At 48.0% G+C, this 19,041-nt stretch overlaps 1 protein-coding gene and 1 long non-coding RNA gene across 2 annotated transcripts in view; both read right to left on the bottom strand.

Annotated features, from left to right (window-relative positions):
• The window catches only part of LOC114486771 (uncharacterized), a 29,490-nt gene extending 25,289 nt beyond the window's left edge, over nt 1-4,201 (bottom strand). Inside the window, exon 1 of the long non-coding RNA XR_003681062.1 lies at nt 4,143-4,201. This is a non-coding gene — a long non-coding RNA (uncharacterized lncRNA). The remainder of the gene's footprint in view (nt 1-4,142) is intronic.
• A 13,572-nt stretch (nt 4,202-17,773) lies between these two features.
• On the bottom strand, nt 17,774-18,166 carry IGIP (IgA inducing protein). Its single transcript, XM_024118957.3, has one exon. It carries the CDS (start codon nt 18,078-18,080, stop codon nt 17,919-17,921), a length of 162 nt encoding a protein of 53 aa, XP_023974725.1. The 5' UTR covers nt 18,081-18,166; the 3' UTR covers nt 17,774-17,918.
• Nucleotides 18,167-19,041: the final 875 nt, after the last annotated feature.

Below are 19,041 nucleotides of genomic sequence, written 5' to 3'. Positions count from 1 at the left end.
CAGCAGGGTTGGTGTCTGGGCCAAGGTCAGAGGCTGCAGTCATGCAGGCTGTTCACCTGACCCCATCCATCTCCAGAGCCTCCTGAGGTTGGGGACTGGGGCCCGGTCTCCCACAAGTGCCACTCTTTAGATGTGAGGCTCTGGACTTTAGGCTACTCCTTGCCTTCACAGAGTCAGGAAGTCTCAGACACACGGGGAACGGAAGGACAGAAGGAGCAGGGGTGGGACCTTGCCTTGGGCTTGGGGTGGGTCCCTGCCCTGTCATCAGAGCCTTAGTGCTGTATGGGGGGGTGGGAGGGGCGCGGAATGGGGGAGGCTCCCTCAGGGCTGCAGAATCGCCCAAGCTCCCTGACCATCGGTTGATTTGTTGATTTCTGAGCCCACCTTTCATGTCCAGATGAACTGAGGAGAAGGTAGAGAGTCTCCTGGGACCCAAGTCCTGGATGCTAAACAGATTTAGAGTCCAGAGTTTGCAGCCGATTAATCCCACATCCCAGAGCCTGAAAGCAACTTAAGACATATAGCGCTGGCCGCCTTAGCCGACAAACTCGTCTTGTCTTGTAGATTCCTGACTCCCTCCTGGTGGGCAGAGGAGTGCACTCATTCAGGATCCCCTCCCCCAGGGGTTTGTCTGAGCATCTATCTGACCAGCATGAACCAGAATACGGCGGGACACAGATGTCAACCCTGGCACTCCCGCTGTGAAAGCCTGTGCTAAATGTTAGGATTTGAAACCAGAGCTCATGCGCAGCTTGAGACATAATTTAACCTAAATTCTTGCTTCCAGTGTCGCAAAACCCCCTAAACCTAACCAAATCAAAGCAAAATAAAGTGTGGGTAATTGACTAGCCACAAGTAGAGAGATACTGTTTCTAAGACTCCCTTTGAAACGAAACAAACTTGACTTCCTTTTGTTCAATGGTAGAAATATTTACCTAGAATGGATGCAGGCTAGTGTGTGGGCACAAAAATGATTTAAACACACACACACACACACGTTTATCACCAACTCTGTCAGGCCCGACATGTTTTGATAAAAGCTGATTTGGATTCCAAAGAACAGACTGTTTTTCAACGGAAACAGCATCTCATCAAAAGATCCTCAGCAGTGCCAAGGCCAGGGGGCAGGTCCTAAGCCGTAGGGGTCTCAGGCTGCAGTCTGAGACTTAACGAAATATGGTCCTAACCAGCTGACCCAGAGAGGAGCCGACATACGCATACATCCATTCTAGATAAATATTTCGTTTTGTTTTCCTAAAGCCAACTGTGGCCCTTCAGTACACGCCCGGGTAGCGTGTACCGTGGAGGCCGGCTCGGGTCCGAGCGCGTAGAGGCCCGCTCCAACAGGTGCAGCGCGGTTGCGCCCGGCCAACCTCGCGCGGGGTCTCTCCCTGGCACCCGTACCGGCACCGGCGCCGGGCCAGACCAGAGCCCCAGGGCGCAGAGACCGGCCTGCGAGTCGCCCGCGGCCGCTTCGCAGTGGTGGGGAGAAGGCAGGGGACTGAGATGCGTCCTCCCTCTCCCCCTCCTTAAATTCCAGCGTCCTCCATTTGCTGCGCCCGGGGTGCGGCCTATTCAATCGCCGGTCCCAAAATCGGGGCGGCTGCGAGAGCAGAGCCGGGGCTGCCAAGAGGCGAAGGAGGGGCGGGATGCGAGCGAGGCGAGTCCGCCGGGCAGGGCCCTGTGCGCGTGGAGCTGGGCGCGCTGGCGGCCCGTCACCTGTACGGGCGCGCAGCGACTGCGCCCCCGCCCAGGCCTGGGGCGCCCAGAGCGACCGAGACGGCCCGAAGGCGGGGCTGGAAGTAGCGGCCCGGCCCGGCTGCGGCGGCGGGAAGCCAAGGAGGTTCTGGCGGGCGCGTCTTCCCTGGCCGGGACTCTCCGGAGCTCAGCGCCGGCGCCCCGGGCGTCCCAAGAGCCGGCGGGCACCCTATTCGCCCCCTGGCGGCTCTGGGGACAGGCCGGGCGCCGCCGCCGCCGCCACCGCCGCGGGATGAGCTGTCCACAGCAGCACTGGGCGCCGCCCGAGGTCACGCAAGGATCTGTCCTAGGGCTGCGAACCGGGAGGCAGATCGCCCTTGGAAGGAATGGAGGGGTGGTAGGACGAGGCAACTAAGAGGTTTGGGGGTTTTCCTGGGATCCACGTCCTCTACATCGCGCGTGGGCTTCTTCACCAGCGTGATAACTGACACCCAGGGACCTCACTCCCGACTGGTCCTCCCTCCCTTCGCCCTGGAAATAAAAGCCTCCCTGTCATTCTCACCCATTCTGGGAAATGGCCCCCATCTTCCCTCCTTCTGCAGTGACCTGACAATGGTAGCCTTGAAGGCACAGCCGCACCGACCTGCCACTCCCTGGACCTTGCGCAGGCAGAGAGCCCTGAGGCAGTGCTGGGTGGTTAGTAGGAGAGGATCAGCGTTCCACAGGGTCCTGAGTGCCCATTGGGAGCCTAGCACTGCCCTTGGCTTTGTAGGAGGTTAAAAGTCCTTGCCCTCTGGGTGCTTCCAATCTCAGAAGACAAACACACCTAAGAGACTGTTGTCACAGCAAGTAGCCTGGCAGCAGGAGCTTCAGGAGAGGACATAGTGGAGATGGGCTGGAGTGTGAACACTGGAGCCATTAGAACTTGCTAAGTGGACAGGATTTGGAAGGGGAGAGGGAGAGGGAGAGGCAGGGAGGGAAAGAGAGAGAGAAGATATTCCTGGTCCAGTCTGGAGTGGTGTGGAGGGCTGGTCTGGGAGAGCTAGAGGGGCCACCCCTAGAGGCTCTGTAAGGGTGGGCTTCTGCAGTGGGAGAGACAGAGGGAGAAGGAAGAGCTGGAGGCTGGATGCCCTCTGGGAAGCAGCAGAAGAGCCTGCTCTGAGGTGCTGGCTGCGGCAGGCTGCCACTTGCACAGTTCTGAGGGTCTTCTTCAAGAGGCTGGGTCATACACTACAAAAACCAAAACAACCCCCCTCCCCTCCCCAAACAAAAAAAACCTTGGGTCACACTCAGAGGTTTTTGTCCAGAAGGAGGAAGCCCAGGTTATGGAAGGAAGAGGAAGCAGCTGTAGCTAGGTCCAAAGGTGAAAAGATTAAAAGAGTGAGGCGGGAGGGAGCAGATGAAGTAGCGCTGGGATGAGAAGGAAGCACCAGGCTGCTTCCTGGGGAGGAGGAAGCCGAAGGGCAGGAGCCTGTCTGAGGGGCCAGCAGGGGGCGCAGGGGCCCCAGAACCTCAGGCCCGCCAGAGCTGGCTGTAGTTGACAGTCTGGCTGTGTCAGTCTCTGCCCCATTTCACAGTCCATTTTCCTTACCAAAGTCATCTCAGGTAATTGGGAAGAATGCTTCCCACCCAGCATCTGGCTTTGTACAGAAGATGTGGCAAACCCAGGATGAAACTTCTAAGCCTCACTGTGTCCTCCTGTCCAAATCTGTCTGGATCTTAGGGCTGCGGGTATCTTGCCTCAGTGTTTGGCTTAGAAAAGCTATCTTTCTGGCAGCGGAGACAGCCACTGGGTCTTGCCTCAGTAGTGTGTCTTCCTACTTGGCCTTAGCATCCAGAAAGGACTATCCATGCCTGGGGTTGGGCTGCTTCATGGTAACCTCTCATCCAGACTCTGGAGCAGGCTCTAAATAGGATGATGGGGTCAAGCCTGGCAGACAAAGAGTGAAGAGCCCACACACCCAGGCACTGGCTATGCCAGCACTCCCACGAGAAGGACTGAAGCTGCCCAGATATTGAGCTGGGAGAGTTAGGGCAGGCTGTCCCAAGCCACCAACCGCAAAGAGGGCTTTGGGCGACGGGACTCCCCTGCAGCCAAGCAGTCAGACAGGGCAGACTATGAGATGCTCGTCAGGCATGGCAGCCCTGGAGGAGGCAGAGGGAGAGGGCAAGCACCGTCACCAAATCCTGCCCTAGTGATGGCTCTGTCAGGGCACTCCACAGGACAGGGCCCAAGGAAGCACCATTTGAAAGAAAAGCCAGGGTCAAAAGTCTTTTGAGATAAGAGTGGAGTGGGGTTCCAGTGTGTGCAGAGATGGGGTGATGGAAGGAGGGGAGGGGCCCTGGCCTGGCAGGAATCGCATAGGCCAGCAGCACTCCTTTGCCCAGACCAGATTTCCTTCCCTTTGCAATCAGATCACAATTAAAGGAGAGCCTCCACTTACTCATGCTCTGCTTGAATTCCTCCAGGGTCAACCACCAACACTTTCCCCATCTTCTTTTTTTTTCAATCCTTTCATGTTCAACTTTTTTGTGTCTGTTTTCTTTTTTAATTCATTTTTTATTTTTGGCTGCATTGGGTCTTTGTTGCGGTGCGTGGGCTTCTCATTGCGGTGGCTTCTCTTGTTGCGGAGCACGGGCTCTAGGCATGTGGGCTTCAGTAGTTGTGGCTCATGGGCTTCAGCAGTTGTGGCTCGTGGGCTCTAGAGTGCAGCCTCAGTAGTTGCGGCGCATGGGCTTAGTTGCTCCGCGGCATGTGGGATCTTCCCATGTCCCCTGCATTGGCAGGCAGATTCTTAACCACTGTGCCACCAGGGAAGTCCTTCCCCATCTTCTAAAGGAGCCTGGTGAAAATAGGGAGAAGCATGCTGTGTTTCTTCGTGGACAATGCTTGTGGGAGTGTGCCTGAGGGTTTGTGTTCCCTGTGGTATTTGCTACCATTACCCCTCTCTCCCTTGGAACATGCCCCAGAGGGGAACATGGTCTCTCGGCCACCTTTCCCTGCCACTTGTTTTTAAAATTTACAAACACAGTATCAATATCTAAGTCCCTACTATGTGCCAGGCACTGTGGCAAACATGTTAGGTGCGTGGCCTCAGTTGCTCCTCACAATAGCTCAGGGCCCCATCATCCCTACTCTTTAACTGGTTCCAGTTCCCAATCCAAGCCAGACACAAGGGGTTGAAGTCTGTTCCCTAAGCTGATATAGAGGACACAGTCCAATCTTGGCATCACTCACAGTGTGGTGGCTCAGTAAGTATTAATTAACTCTGAGGACAAGCTGCACTTTGACTCCCCTCTGGCTAATTAAATAAACCTGCCATGTAAATCAGCAGAGGGGACAGAGAGACATTAGGCTATACTGAAAAGAAACTGGGCTGAAGGACAGTAGGACAGTTGGCCTTCAAGTAGAAATTGATCTTGGCCTGCTCTGGCTCTCTTTGCATTCTTTGAAGCTAGGGCCAGAGTGGTGCGGATGAGGAATAACCCCTCTTGGGGAAAGCGTCCCCCGTGAAGTCCTGGAGAACAGGGAGGAGGTAGGCAGGGCTCACATGCGCACTGGGCCCCCCCGTTGCCCACAACGATATGAGAGTTCTCTAAGGAACAAGACAACTGGCTGGCCCTCACCCTCCCCTCCCACTCCATCCTCATCCTTGAGTCATCATGTCCCTGTGGTCCTGGGTCAGCTGTAGGTGACCTGGGACCCAGGTAAGACATGCTGTGAAAGCCCCTTCCCACCGTTGCTGGCAGCGTTAGATTGTTGGGGCCGGAAGGCGCCTTGCTGGGCTCTGCTTCCTTCTGCTTCTTCCAGAAGAAAATGAGCCATGGCAATGGCTCAGGCCCTCTGGAGGCCCAGTTCCCCCTCTGACCAACTGGGAGACCTGGGGCAGGCCATTTAACCTCACCAGGCCTGGCCCTACTCCATTAAATAGGGAAATAATAATGTCAGCCTCACAAGGGGCCTGTGCATAAAGTAAGGGCTCAGTAAGTAGTAACTGTTTGATGATGATGATGATCATGACGACGACGACGACACTGTGTCTGGTTCATAACAACCAATTTTATCCCTAATAATGCTGGTCTGTCTTCAGATGTAGCTGGAGTAGCTACTGTGTTTGAGCCCTAAGCTGTCACTTTGAAGGTGGTTATTTTCTATATGGAAAAAGAGAGAACATCATCTCTAAATAATGTCATGAAGTTAACATGTAAGAATAAAAGGAGATAAGGTAAGGGTGAGGGCAAGGGAAGAGTGAGTGTAGAAGTTGCTGAGAAAGGATGTGGCAGTGTGGCAGAATGCCTATGTCCTTTCCCCTCCCATCCAAGTCTCTTCCTGCAGCTACTTGTGAGCCTTTGCCCCTCAGAGCCCTCACTCCTCCTTTTCCCCTGGGATAGTGTTTCGAGCAGGGCTCAGAAGATTAAGGCCAACTCTGGGGGCCTGTGGCTCATAGCAGGCAGTCCCCCACACTGTCCTCTCCTAGGGCAAGTCACACGGGTCACCATGGTGGGCCACAGGAGCCCTGCAGAGTCCCCTAGAGCTGCCAAGCAGGCACAAGACAAACGTTTACATTCAACGTATTGGAACAGATCAAATGTGGTTCTCAAAAAAACTCATACTTGCAAGCTTTGGAGAAGGCCCAGGTTTGGCTCCTTTTAACTCCCAAACAAATTCTTGTGGGATGTTGCAATTACTTGTGACAATCCCTCTCCCTGCCTGGGACTTTGATTTCAGATGTAGACATGTAAAACTGGGTGGCTGGCTGGGCCTTGAGCAACTTGGGGGGTGTGGTGGGAGATGGCTAGGGAAAATTCTTTGCAGCATATTGTGTTTGGAAGCGAGACCTCGAGGAATCAGACGCTGTAGCTCTGTTTGTGTTATAGAACTTTTCAGCCCCTGTGGCAGATTTCCTGGACTTGAAATTGGTTCACTATGCGGGAGTGGCTCATTCTGTCCTTTGAAACACAAATGCCTAGGAATCATTTTATGTAAGTCTTATGTTGGAGTAACTTTCCAATCACTATGACAAATCCTGCAGTCCTCACCCTGAAATCTTATTCACTGGATAAGCAGCAGGTGAAGATTTATCAAGGGGATATTTTAGTGGTAACTGGTGCTGACCTTGCCCAAAGGTACCTGGAAACAGGAGGAGATGATGCAGAGACAGCCAAGTGGATGCAGAAACAGGAGAGGAACATGGCTGGGCAAAGCATGTCTGGGTGTCTGGACTCCGTGGCCTTTCTTGGTACCCAAGTGTGTACGCAAACACTTTTGGCAAACTGCCTATATCTTTGTGTTGCCATCATACCTGGCCTTAAAGCACATTCAGCTATTCTGGGGGATGAGGTGAGGACCTGGACCCTGGTCAGGTTCCTGTTTTCCTACTTCCTGGCTGCCACACCTGCTCTGAGAGCCCACAAAACTTTAGCTCTGGCTTTTTTGGCTTTCATATCGGCAACAAAACAGCTGGATACAGCTGTCCCTGGAAGAGTTTCGAGCAGAAGGGCTAGGACCTCTTGGCCATTGGCAGTCAGCTGGATCTAACAACCTGCCTCTTGAGGCTGGTGCACAGAAATCAGGAATCAAAAATGCCTGGGAATTCCTAGACACTCTGTAAAGTTGAGGGTGGTGAGCAGAGTCATAGGCTGGTATCTGTTGGCAAATCTGGGGCAATAAGCTCTTCCTTTTAGTGTAGGCATCGGGCATAGAATCACTAACACTGCTATTCTCTAGAATACCTGTGAGCTCTCCTTCCAAGCTATCATCTTGTCTGAATGAAGCTTAGAAATTACATGGAACAATGTGAAAAGAGAGAAGGTCAGAATGAGAGACTGTGTTTCAGGACAACCAGATTCTCAGGGAAATCCTGACTAAAGATAATATTAAGCCATACTACTCTAGATTTGAAATATTGGAACTCCTGAGAGAGCAAGATGAGAAGGGGGATTCTAGGAATGGGATATAAAAGCAGGGCATATAAGAGATGGGACAATTCCCCTGAGTACTTTTGGGTCTTGGAAAAAGATAAAGCTTGGAATTCCTGAGCAAAAGCAAATACTCAACTGTTTCATCCATCTCTGAGTGGGAAAGCTAGAATCACAGGACACTGCAACACCAGGCTCTGGTGGCTCAGGACACCAGCCAACGGACACTGGGAGACTGCAGGGGTCAGGAGAAGAGAGAATGTCTCCCCTGGAGGCCCTTAAGAACATAGCTGAGACATTCTATTTCTGGATGAGAAGACTCAATATTGTAACGATATCAACTCTCTCCCAACTTAATTTACATGATAAATAAATCCCAACCCAAATCCCAATAGGACCTGTTAAATGAAATTTGACAAGCTGACTGGGAAGTACATCTGGAAAGAAAAAATATGTAAGAATAACAAAACAATTTGGGGGAAAAGAATGAAAGAGAAAAATACACTGTATCGACACACACTCAAAAGCTACAACTATGAAAATGGTGTACTGTACAAGGAATATAAAAAAGTTCAATGCAACAGAATAGAGAATCCAGACAGTCACATATATTTATGGGACTTTTGAATATGAGAAGAGTAGTATTTCAAGTCACTGGGGAGAGGATGGCCTATAGGATAAATAATTCTGGGCAGCATGTGACCCTCTGCCCCAAAAAAAAAAAAAAAAAAGGTTAGATCCCTAGCTCACACCATATATGAACATAAATTCCAGAGGGATTAAAGAACATAGAAATACAACTATTGGGTTGGCCAAAAAGTTCGTTCGGGTTTTTCCGTGGCATCTTACAGAAAAACCCTAATGAAGTTTTGGCCAACCCAATATAAAAGAAATATAAGAAAATATGGGAGAATATGTTTATTATCTGGGCATAGGGAAACCTTCTTTAAAAACCATAAAATACAAAGCCACGAAGGAGAGGATAGATACATTTGATCAAAATAAAAAGCCTCTGTATAACCCAAGGAACTATTATAAGGTTAAAAGGACAAGTCGGCCTGGACCAAGGGGTGGTTCATTCTGCCTGGCAGCAGACTGTGTGACCAGATGGCCTTGGAGGCCTTTCCTTTCCCTCACAATTCCTTCGTAGAAGTCAGGGTTCAGGAGGAAGCAAACACCAGAGGGTGGCTACCCCCCATTGTTATCATCCACAGAGCCCTACAATCAAGAGACAACTCAAGTCATAGTTATTCAGAGACAGCATAAAATGAGCGGGTTAAGTGGATCAGGGTGCAGGAGAGGAGCAATGAAGCAAGATGGAAGGACCAGAAACAGTTTTGCTGGCCCTGGGTGAGGAGGAGGAGGAAGGGCTGACTCTCTGTCAGACATCATGGTCTCCAGTCCTTAGGCCCATCTTTCACAGAGGGGATGTGGCTCAGGCAGGTCCTCCCAAGACCTCATTTTCCCTGCGTAGAGAGCCTTTTGGAAGAGCATGTGGAGAAAATGTTGCCCTGTGTGGGCTTTAATACCTCCATCAGACCCCTCAGCTCTGTGAGGATCAGGGTAGTCCTGGGATGGTGGCCCCTAGTGGCAGTGAGGATGGATGTACCTGTGTTCTTGGGTGGGCTGGGTGGCCTTATATGGTCTGATGACTCCAAATCAGAGGCCTATGTCCTAGAGACTTGACTCTGTTTCATGTCTAGAGAATACTCCAACTCAAGGCCCCCGAAGAAAAGTGAAACTCTAGTCCCATGGAGCTTCTGTCAGCCAATTCACCCTATAGGGATCAGGTTCTGCTCTTGGGGAGACCAGGGAACCATTGTGTTCAGCTAGTCTCAGCCCATACTTCCTACTTGTGAGCTGACTCTGAGCTAAGAGAGTGTTAGCCTGATTCAGGTAGGAGGACAGGCAAGCCTTAGGAAACCCTGCCGCATTCTGATGCCATCCAGTAAGCTGGGTTGAGCACATAGACTTGAGGTTTGAGAGGAGGGGGAAAATTCTCAGCAGGGAGATAGGTGCCATTTTTTAACATGAACAAGTAGCTGCAACAAGGAATGATGGGTATTGAGGAAAGCTGCAACAAGGAATGATGGGTATTGAGGAAAGCAGGAGACAGTACCAGGACTGGCCAGAATTGGAATAGACTCAATGATAGAATCATGTTCCAAGGAGCAGCAAACAATCTCAAAGGCCCCAAGCTGGCTTTCAGAGCTATTTTTCAGGATTTGTAGGGTGAGAGGTAAGGAAAATAAGCACAGCTGGGGAGAAGACTGGGGGTCCTGGCCTCTCATGAAAAGATGCCATAGGGGTAAGGAGAAGCCACTGCCTTGGTGAAATTAAAAAATGGACTATGGAACTTAGATTTAATGTCTCCAAAAGGAAGGAAACAACTACATATCAGTGCAAAAACTGTGGCTGAGTACCAACTATGTAACAAGCATCCAAATGAGGGCAACATAAGGAGACCCCTGCACCTCACCCCCCACCATTAGTGCTACCACACACACCTAGCACAGTCACTCAACCCTGCTTCCCACCTCTGAGATGACACCAGGCCAGTCCCCCCATCTGGCACAAAATATGGCAGTTTAGAGTGCTTTATAATATTGCAACCAAATTCAGAGAAAATAAGGGATATTTAGCTAGCTCAAAATCCCCAACTTCCAAATGGATAGGGCAGGCTCCAACCAGTCAACCAGTCAACCTAGGTGCAATAAAGAGAATAGCTCTTTTTCCTCAAAGCCTAAGCAGCCCTGCTTCCAGGTCCTTTTCAGTCCTTCTGATCAGCCAAGCTGAAGAGTGCAGCTTCTTAGAGAGCCCATAGAGGAGGGTTCTATTTCTACTCTCAGATCAGGACCAGTGATTCTGAACCTATTTGGGCTGTAACTTCCCTTGAGAGTTTTGAAGAAAACTATGGATCCTCTTCTCAGAAAAATGTACCTTGCACATACAGGTATAATCTTGTATAAAATTTCAGGAGCTTTACAGACCCCCAAAAGCCACGGCTTAAGAATTTCTGCTGGAACTTCCCTGGTGGCGCAGTGGTTAAGAATCTGCCTGCCAATGCAGGGGACACGGCTTCGAGCCCTGGTCCAGGAAGATCCCACATGCCACGGAGCAACTAAGCCTGTGCGCCACAGCTACTGAGCCTGCACTCTACAGCCCACGTGCCACAACTACTGAGCCTGTGTGCCACAACTACTGAAGCCCATGAACCTAGAGCCCATGCTCCGCAACAAGAGAAGCCACCGCAATGAGAAGCCCACTCACCACAATGAAGAGTAGCCCCCGCTCGCCACAACTAGAGAAAAGCCCGTGCACAGCAAGGAAGACCCAACACACCAAAAATAAATAAATAAAAATTTCTGCCAAAGGCAAATCTCTCCTTTCCTTATGCAAGAGCTGTTCCCCAGGGTTGATTAACTGCTATCTTAGATGTCCAACAGGTGAATTAATATTCAGCATTGACCTCTAGTCATCCTGCACCCTTGGCAGACGGCAGATTCTCTGTTGTTGCCTGTAGCCAGAAGGAAGCAGAGCCCCTAGACTGAGACCTCATTTTGTTTTTCAAAAGAGCGCTCTCCTCCACCATCACTAGAAAACCTCAGACATTCCAGGCCTGGAACAGAGATAGTAAGCAACAAACCAAAAATAAATCTGGTCCAGTACACAACTGGGCCTGTGAAGAGAGCACCACAGACTGGATCCTCCTTGGGCTGGCAGGAGAAAGGTATGTAGGTAGGACCAAAGCTGAAATGGGAAGGGGTCAGAATGGGTTCCCCTCGCTTCAGCCAAATGCAGTCTAGCTGGTCACTCTCGAGAGGCATCTGCTCTTTTCACGGCTCCTCTACCTGGGAATGCAGAGGCTACTGGAAGCAGGGCTCCTATCAGCTACACAAGTTCCACATTTGTCTCCCTTCTGACCGACAACCGCAACAACAGCAAGGATAATGATGATGAAAGCATTTATTAAACACTACTCTGTGCTGTAAGTTCTTCACAGGAATTATTTCATTTAATCTTCCCAACAATCAGATGAAGTCAGCACTCTTATCCCATTTATAGATGAGGAAATTGAGACCAGGGGAGGTTAGGTAGAGTTGCTGAAGGCCACAAAGCTAGTGAGTGACAGAGTCTGGATCTGCATTGATCTGATTTCAAACCTAATATTTTTAACCTCCACCTCCATGCTCCTTCCCCAAAGGCCAGAACTCGGGCAAAGGCCTTGGAAATCCTCCAGAGTGATGGGTCTGGTCTCCAAGTCCTTGCTTCCCCTTCCTTATCCTCTGCCCACCATGCAGCAGCCTGGTTCTCCTCAGGGTCTCACTTTATGGCGAGTTGTTTGGAAACTCTCAAACTCTATCTCCTATCTCTGTATGACTTTGCTATTTGAGTCCATATTCCATAGCCCTAAATTTATCTTGGAGCCTAAATTTATTTTAAAGTCAGCTGAGCTCAGGAGCCTCATTTCCTCCTCAGGTTTAGAATGAAGGAGGGAGGTTCTTTTTCACTGCTGCCCTGGAATATTATTGGAGGGAGGGGGTTTAGTTGTCACCACTCTCATTTTAAAGACTCGGGGGAGGGCCAAGGAACAGAGAGTAGAAGAGCCAGGATTTGGTGAAACGTCACCAGTGATGTTGGTGCTCTATGGAAGCCATACTTCTCTGGACACCTCCTACCCTGTGGCATTTGGAAACAGGGCATATAACCTCTTGGATAGCTAGTCTCCTCCCTTCCCTCAACTAGTGGATTCCAGGGAGAGTGAGTTCCCAGCTCATCAAGAAGCCCAGAAGAATGCTGCCCATCAAATGCTCAGTGGCCAAGGGGCCCCCTAAGTGCATGCTGAATGGCTGGAGCCCCAACCCACAGTGCTTTGGGGGGCAGTTGTGGGCAGAGTGGGCATTAAGCTATCTGTTGAGGCCAGGGTTATTGCCCTTTCCCCAGAACCTCATCTGGAGATGATATACCTAGGGAGAGGAGACGCTGAGGCCCGTAAGGAGGTGGGAGGTGCAGGAAGCTAAGGAGAGTTGGCAGCGGGCAGAGAAGAATCATCTCATAGTCAGGGTCCCTGTCCTATGCCACCTGTGGGCAAGAGGTGAGATAAAACAGGATGATAGTACTTGCATTCAACATGGATGAGGAAGTCAGCCCCCAGAGGCACTCTGGGAGTGGATGAAGTCCAACCGCCTAGCTAAGAGATGTTTACTGAGTATCTGCTGTGTGCCAGGCTTGTCTAGGCACTGGGGATGCCTCAGTCCTGCCCTCACACTGTTAGCCCATCAACAGAAAAAGAAAAGACAGTTTTGGACAGTGATAAGCACTAGGAAGAAAAAGGAAACAGTGCTGTGAGGGAGAGTGATTGGAAGGGGGCCTCCTTGAAAGGAGAAAATGAAAGTTGAGGCTTGTTTATGAAAAAGGGCCACTGTGTGAGGATCTGTAGGGAAGCACATTCCAGGCAGAAGAAAGAGCAAAACCAAAGACACTTAGGTGGCAATGGGCTCCATGCATTCAAGACACGGGAAGATGACCAGTATGGCTTAAGAGAGATGAACAAGGAGGTGAAAGGAAGGAGAGAAAACTGAGGAGTTAGATGGGGCCAGATCATAAGGGTCTTGTAACCATATTTATGGGCAAGCTGCTGTGTGGAGAATGGACCGCAGGAGGCAAGAATGGCCATACGGAGACCTGTGAGGAGGCCATTAGGTGAGTAAATGGGGGAACATATAATCTGTTACCCAAACCAGGATACCTGTGTAACTGAACAGGGGTGCCACAAACAATTAAACAGGGACAACAGGCATAACCAGGACTTGCCACCGACAAAGCTCTAGCTGCAGTCAGTATGCCCCAGCCAGGACTGTCACAGGAAGTTCCGCAGTTTTTAGCAGTTCTGCTCTGACACACAGCTCCCAGCTCCAGGAGAAGGAATCGCTTTTCTGTTTGCCCAGGCTCTGGCCTGGTGCCCCATGCCCAAGCATTTGGTTTTTGTTTAGAGGCCACAGGCTACATTTGCAGCATAAATGGAGCAGGAAGCCGTTTCCCCTGTGTTCTCTGGCACGGGGGCTGCCCACTCTCAGCGACAACCAACAGGACATGAATGAAAGAACAAACAGGGAGCATGTGGCCACCCCTTCTCAAGGTGGTGTGGAGAGGGTGGAAGCCAGAGAGGCATGGACAAGCTCTAAGTTCCAGAGCAGGGATTCTTAACACAGACTTGAGGAGGTCTGTGAAGCAGGCGAGAGGGTCCCAAGCTTTCATCAGATTCTCAAACCTAAAACTCCAAAAGAGATAAAGAAGCTTTGCTTTAGAGAGCAGTGGTTCTCGCACTTCACTGTGCCTCAGAGTCACCTGGAGAGCTTGTTACAACAGGGATTGCTGGGTTCCTGCAGGTTCTGATTCAGTTCCGTCTGGAGTGTGGACCAAGAATTTCTATTTTTGGGGACCTCCCTGGTGGTCCAGTGGTTAAGACTCCGTGCTTCCAATGCAAGGGTCGTGGGTTCAATCCTTGGTTGGGGAACTAGGATCCCACATGCCGTGTGGCGCAGCCAAAAAATTGGAAAAAAAAATTTCTATTTCTAACAACTTCCAAGGGAATGCTAATCCTCCTGGTCCAGGGGCCACACCTTGAGAATCACTGCTTTAGAGGATACAAGAAACATGAGAGATTATGATCTTCCCTTTTCAGACAAGAGTTCTAATAGATACCACAGCCCTCTAAACCACCCCTAAGTCTCAAGGAATTTCATATTTTATTTTTGGAAGAAGCCCCTGGAGAGTGACACTCTGGACCTTCCCTTAGAGGTCAGGAAGGATCTGAGAAGTAGCATTTTAGAGGATGCAGGAAAGTGCCTTCAGAAACGTAAAAGCCCAAGCAAAACTTTGAGCTGGAAACTACAGGGCTGGCCCTGACTGATCCAATTACTTGGCCATTTATTGGCAAATAGTGAGGTTTGGGGAATCTGGGCAGACCCAGATCCTCTCCTGGAGACTGCCTCCTGTTCCTTTTCGAGCCTATATCTGGAGCCAAATGAACCCAGATAGGAGGTCAGCCATAAGGAAGACAGGGTGTCTGCTGGGGGGTATAATCTGGGAACAAGAAAGAAATCAGCAGCTCTGCTAGACAGAATTGAAGAGCTCATTCACAGAGCTTTTTGATCAGGTCATTGTGGTAAGGATGGGAAGAGGCAGGAATAGTACTCAGCGCTGTACTTACTTTAAGCAAGAGCAGTGGAGAGAGGCCTGGAAGGGCCATTTGCCAGCTTTCCTCAGACCTGCTCCAAGTAAGTCATTCCCCCATGAAAGGGGCAGCAGAAATGAAAATGTGGATTCATTCATGAATCAACCTTCAGAACAGGAAATGTGGCTTTCGAGCTATACAGAGAAATCTTCCTTTGCCGCAGGGAACACTTGCTTTGCCATCCAGCTAAATACATCCTGAGGTAAGGCACTGTCAAAGTCAGGAAGACCCTGCAAGTTAGGGGAGGAGGTGGCACTAGAGTGTCTGAGACCAAGGGTCTCAGCTTGCCAGGACTCATGACTTGAATTCTGACTGTGTGACCCTGGGTGTACTACTTAATCTTTTTGTCTTAGTTTCCTCTTCTGTAAAATGGGGATAATAATAGTGCCTATTTCATAGGGTTGTAGTAAGATTTAATGAAATAACCTAGATAAAACACTTAGCTTGCATATTTTAAGCACTCAATATTAGCTTTAAAAAAAAAGTGGGGGGGCTTGGAAAAATTTAGGGTGGTGGCAGTATAGACCCACCCTTAGTGTCACTGCCAGAGACAGAAAGAGAAGGCCGAGCTAGGTCAGAGCGGCTGCCAATCTCCCTAGGAGGCTGACAAAGAAACTCCTGATCCCTGGGGAAGGTCTGAGTTGTGAGCTGAGCATGCAGGGAGAGTCAGGATTCCTCGGATGGTGGGGTTAACTGGGCAACCCTGCTGGCTGTGAGGTGGGGATATCCTGCTTTTTTAAACATTGCAACATTCAGTGAGTCTGTTTGTGACATTTTCTCACTGCCAGCCTAAGTGCCAAATGGCCTGATTTGATCAAAATGAATGAAAATCAATGTTGGTAGGAAAACTGGAACGACATTATTGGAAACACTCCAGAGATTAGCAAAATTAAGGTAGAATCCCCATTTTCAGAGAAAAAAAGTGGCTCCTCCTCCTTAAGTTCCAGAAGCGTGGGGGATGGTGCTGAAGTGAAAGCAGTAGTGACTGTGCTGGCCCTGAGGTCACTGGGCAGCCAAACATGGAAAAACGGATCTCTTCCCTCTGATCCTGAATGAGCAGAACCTCTTCCACAACCCAGTACCCCAAGTCAGAAAGTCCAATCCGCTTAGAAATTGTTACTGGCACTAGGAACAAAGAGAGTTCTAAAAACCATGCAAAAGGGCCCAAGTAAATGACATACCACATGGTTAAATAAAAGTTAACATCCATTGGAGGTGGGGGGTGGGAAGCAATTGCCAATTATATCACTTTAGAAAAGTAAGTGCTGAATAAAAATGACTAATAGTTCTGTTGACCATGCTGGGCCCCTTTCTTAAGAGGCTCCCATGGGCCTGTAAGCCTTGCCCTATATAGTTCAGACCCATCCCAAGTCTGGGATGTTCCCCCTGTAGCCCTGCAACAGAACTCACCTCCAGTCCTCCAAAATAACAACAGGGCACATTTAATCATAGTCCCATTTGGAATCTTTTAAAGATTAAGGCCACAGGACAGTTAGGAAGGGGCCTGGCTTCTGGCTTTTCACTCCCTTATACTTACTACAAATCGTGGCTAGAGTTTCTACCACAATGTCCTGTACTAGAGAGCCCTCCTCTGGGACAGGGACCCAGGAGTTTGTCTGATTCCACCTTGAGGAGAGAGGGGAATCTTCAGGAAGTACCCACCTGTTCTCTGTGTGCCACCCAAATCAAAGGCACTGCTGAACTCAGGGAAAATGAGTTTCTTAGTACCTGCCCTACCTACCCAAAACCCTCAGCTTTAAGTTTTCATGCAGCAAAATGTCTGTATTATTTTTACTGGAGTTTGTGATTGTCAGATGTGGAAGCTGGTCCAAAGCTAGCTAGCTGTGGCTAGCTGTAGTCCAACAGCTAGTCTGCTGTTCTCTACAAAGGAGGGCCATTTTAGCAGGAAAAAACCAAAACAACAACAATGACAACAACAAAACTTTCTTGGAATTTACCCAGGGAAGCCTGAAACTGTGCTACTGTGAACTTGAGATATTTCTATGGCCATGCATCAATTTTTAGAGTATAACTACTGTCATACACATTTAAATAACAATGAAAAAATTTTCTATAGTGTGACTTTTGCAGGAACCTTGTTCCTGCAACTGCTTGTTCCAAGCCTTCTCATATCCAGCCTAAAAGTAAGTGAAAGCATCAGAAAAGATAAAATGAGGAGAAAGCACAAATAAAACTTCCAACTCCATTTCTAAAGGTTGAGGAAAATATCATACACCTGAAGCCACTGCTGCTTTTTGAGTCAGAGGCCAAAACTGGGATGGTTCTTTTTGGTCAGATAATCTAATCTTCTCTGAGAAGGTCCCATTAAAACTATTCTGAAGGATCACTCCTGTGCCACATTTTTATTGGTAACTTCATTCACTGTCTACCACTCCACTCACTAGAAAAGCAGTTTTGAAAGGATCTTATTTTCAAGCACAACTGCTATTTTCTGCAGAGGATTCTCTTCATCTTTTGTCATGACTCTTTTGTAACCCAAACCAACTTCAAATTTAAAACGACAGAAAACAAAAAGCCTTCTATGGAAAAGGGACATGATCTATGGGAAAAGTTTCTCTTTCTCTTCAATGGTGATGGCTCGGTTAACCGTCACACCACGAGAGAATTTAAAAAACTGACTCAAGAAGCAAGATAGGGAAGCCATTCACATAAAATCTCTAAAATTACATAAATATGTTTTAAAATAAAATAGAAAACAGTTTTCCAGTGTGAGACAGCCCACTTAATCCTTACAGCAAATTAATAATTAGGCAAGTATACCTGCTGATGAATCCTTAAAATGGTTTCTATCCCCCCCCACCCCCCAGAAAAATTCCAAGAGCAACCATAACCACCCCCACCAAAGGCACTGAAACAAAAGACTGATCTGTTTATATAGTCACATGAAAAATAAACATCTTTATTTTTTTGCCTACTTTATTTCATTTTTTCAAATAAAATTTAAATCTGTACAAAGTATACTGTTACAGTATATATTTTGTAAGAATCAATGCCTAAAAGAATCACAATACTTCAATAAGCAGTACAGCAGACCTCGCTAGTTTCAGCTTTGATATTGAACAAACTCAAGCCGGCTGATGCACAACACATTTGCTTGGTTTCCACATGGTGAGTTCCCAGCACTGAGATGGGAGAATATGACAGCAAGTATGGTTATATTACAGCCCGACACACTGAGCTTCTTCATGTGATAATAACTGCACATATTTAATACAGAATGCTCAAATTTACTTTTTAAATTGCATTTGCTTACTTCTTAGTTGGAAAAATTCAGCATTCTTAATGGGGTCCCCAAACAGTGCAAATTAATGATATTCTACTGTATAATTGGCACATCTCCAATAAGGATTAACTTGTAAACTCAAAGAATATTACAACTTTGTCCTAAATTTTAACTAACATACATCTGGTCCATTTAACCAAAGTCATTTTGGAAAGATATTAAAGAACAATTCTATTTCTGAAAGGATATTGTTTTGACCATTCTTTAGAGAAGATAAATTTTTAAATTGTCATTAAAATGTTTTACTATAAAAATTTTACAAACTCGATTAGAAATTTCAAGATTATGATTCACAGCAGACAAATACAAACTGTTTATATTCCAACAATACCTACTCTTAGACTTTCAAACAGAGCACAACCATGTCAGCTGTGTTAACTAAAATTTTGAACAGTGTACTAAATTTATAAGTGGTGCTGGGTCTAGCAAGTGTAAATACACAGTATATTTTAATGAAAAGAATTGTCTTCTTTATACTTTATTTGTTTTCCCATAAGGAAACAATGTTTACATTCTTTAATAAAGTTAATCTTACATCAGAATATAACTTAATACTGTCAGCAACAGGGACCACACACAGTAAATAAGAAGCACATTTAAAATAAGTCTGAATTCACATAGATTAACATTTGTTGGTTAATAAAATATCGACAGTATTACAATCTTACAATATTTACAGTAAGAAAAATCTAGAGTAATATATACCTTTCACAGCAGGATTCCTTTTTTTAATTATTATTTCTTCCAGTTTGGGATTGTGTATACACGAAAAGCTCAAATAAAGCAACTCTGCAATATAATCTTAAAATAATGGCTACTGGGGGAAATTCTATCACAACCATTGAAAATAATGGTGACTTTTCACGGAGTCTGTGGCATCTGA

This window comes from Physeter macrocephalus, chromosome 8, assembly GCF_002837175.3.
Source record: "Physeter macrocephalus isolate SW-GA chromosome 8, ASM283717v5, whole genome shotgun sequence".
Classification (NCBI taxonomy): Eukaryota; Metazoa; Chordata; class Mammalia; order Artiodactyla; family Physeteridae; genus Physeter; species Physeter macrocephalus.
The sequence above is the reverse complement of the archived record's forward strand: the minus strand, read 5'-3'. Positions and strand labels throughout refer to the sequence as shown.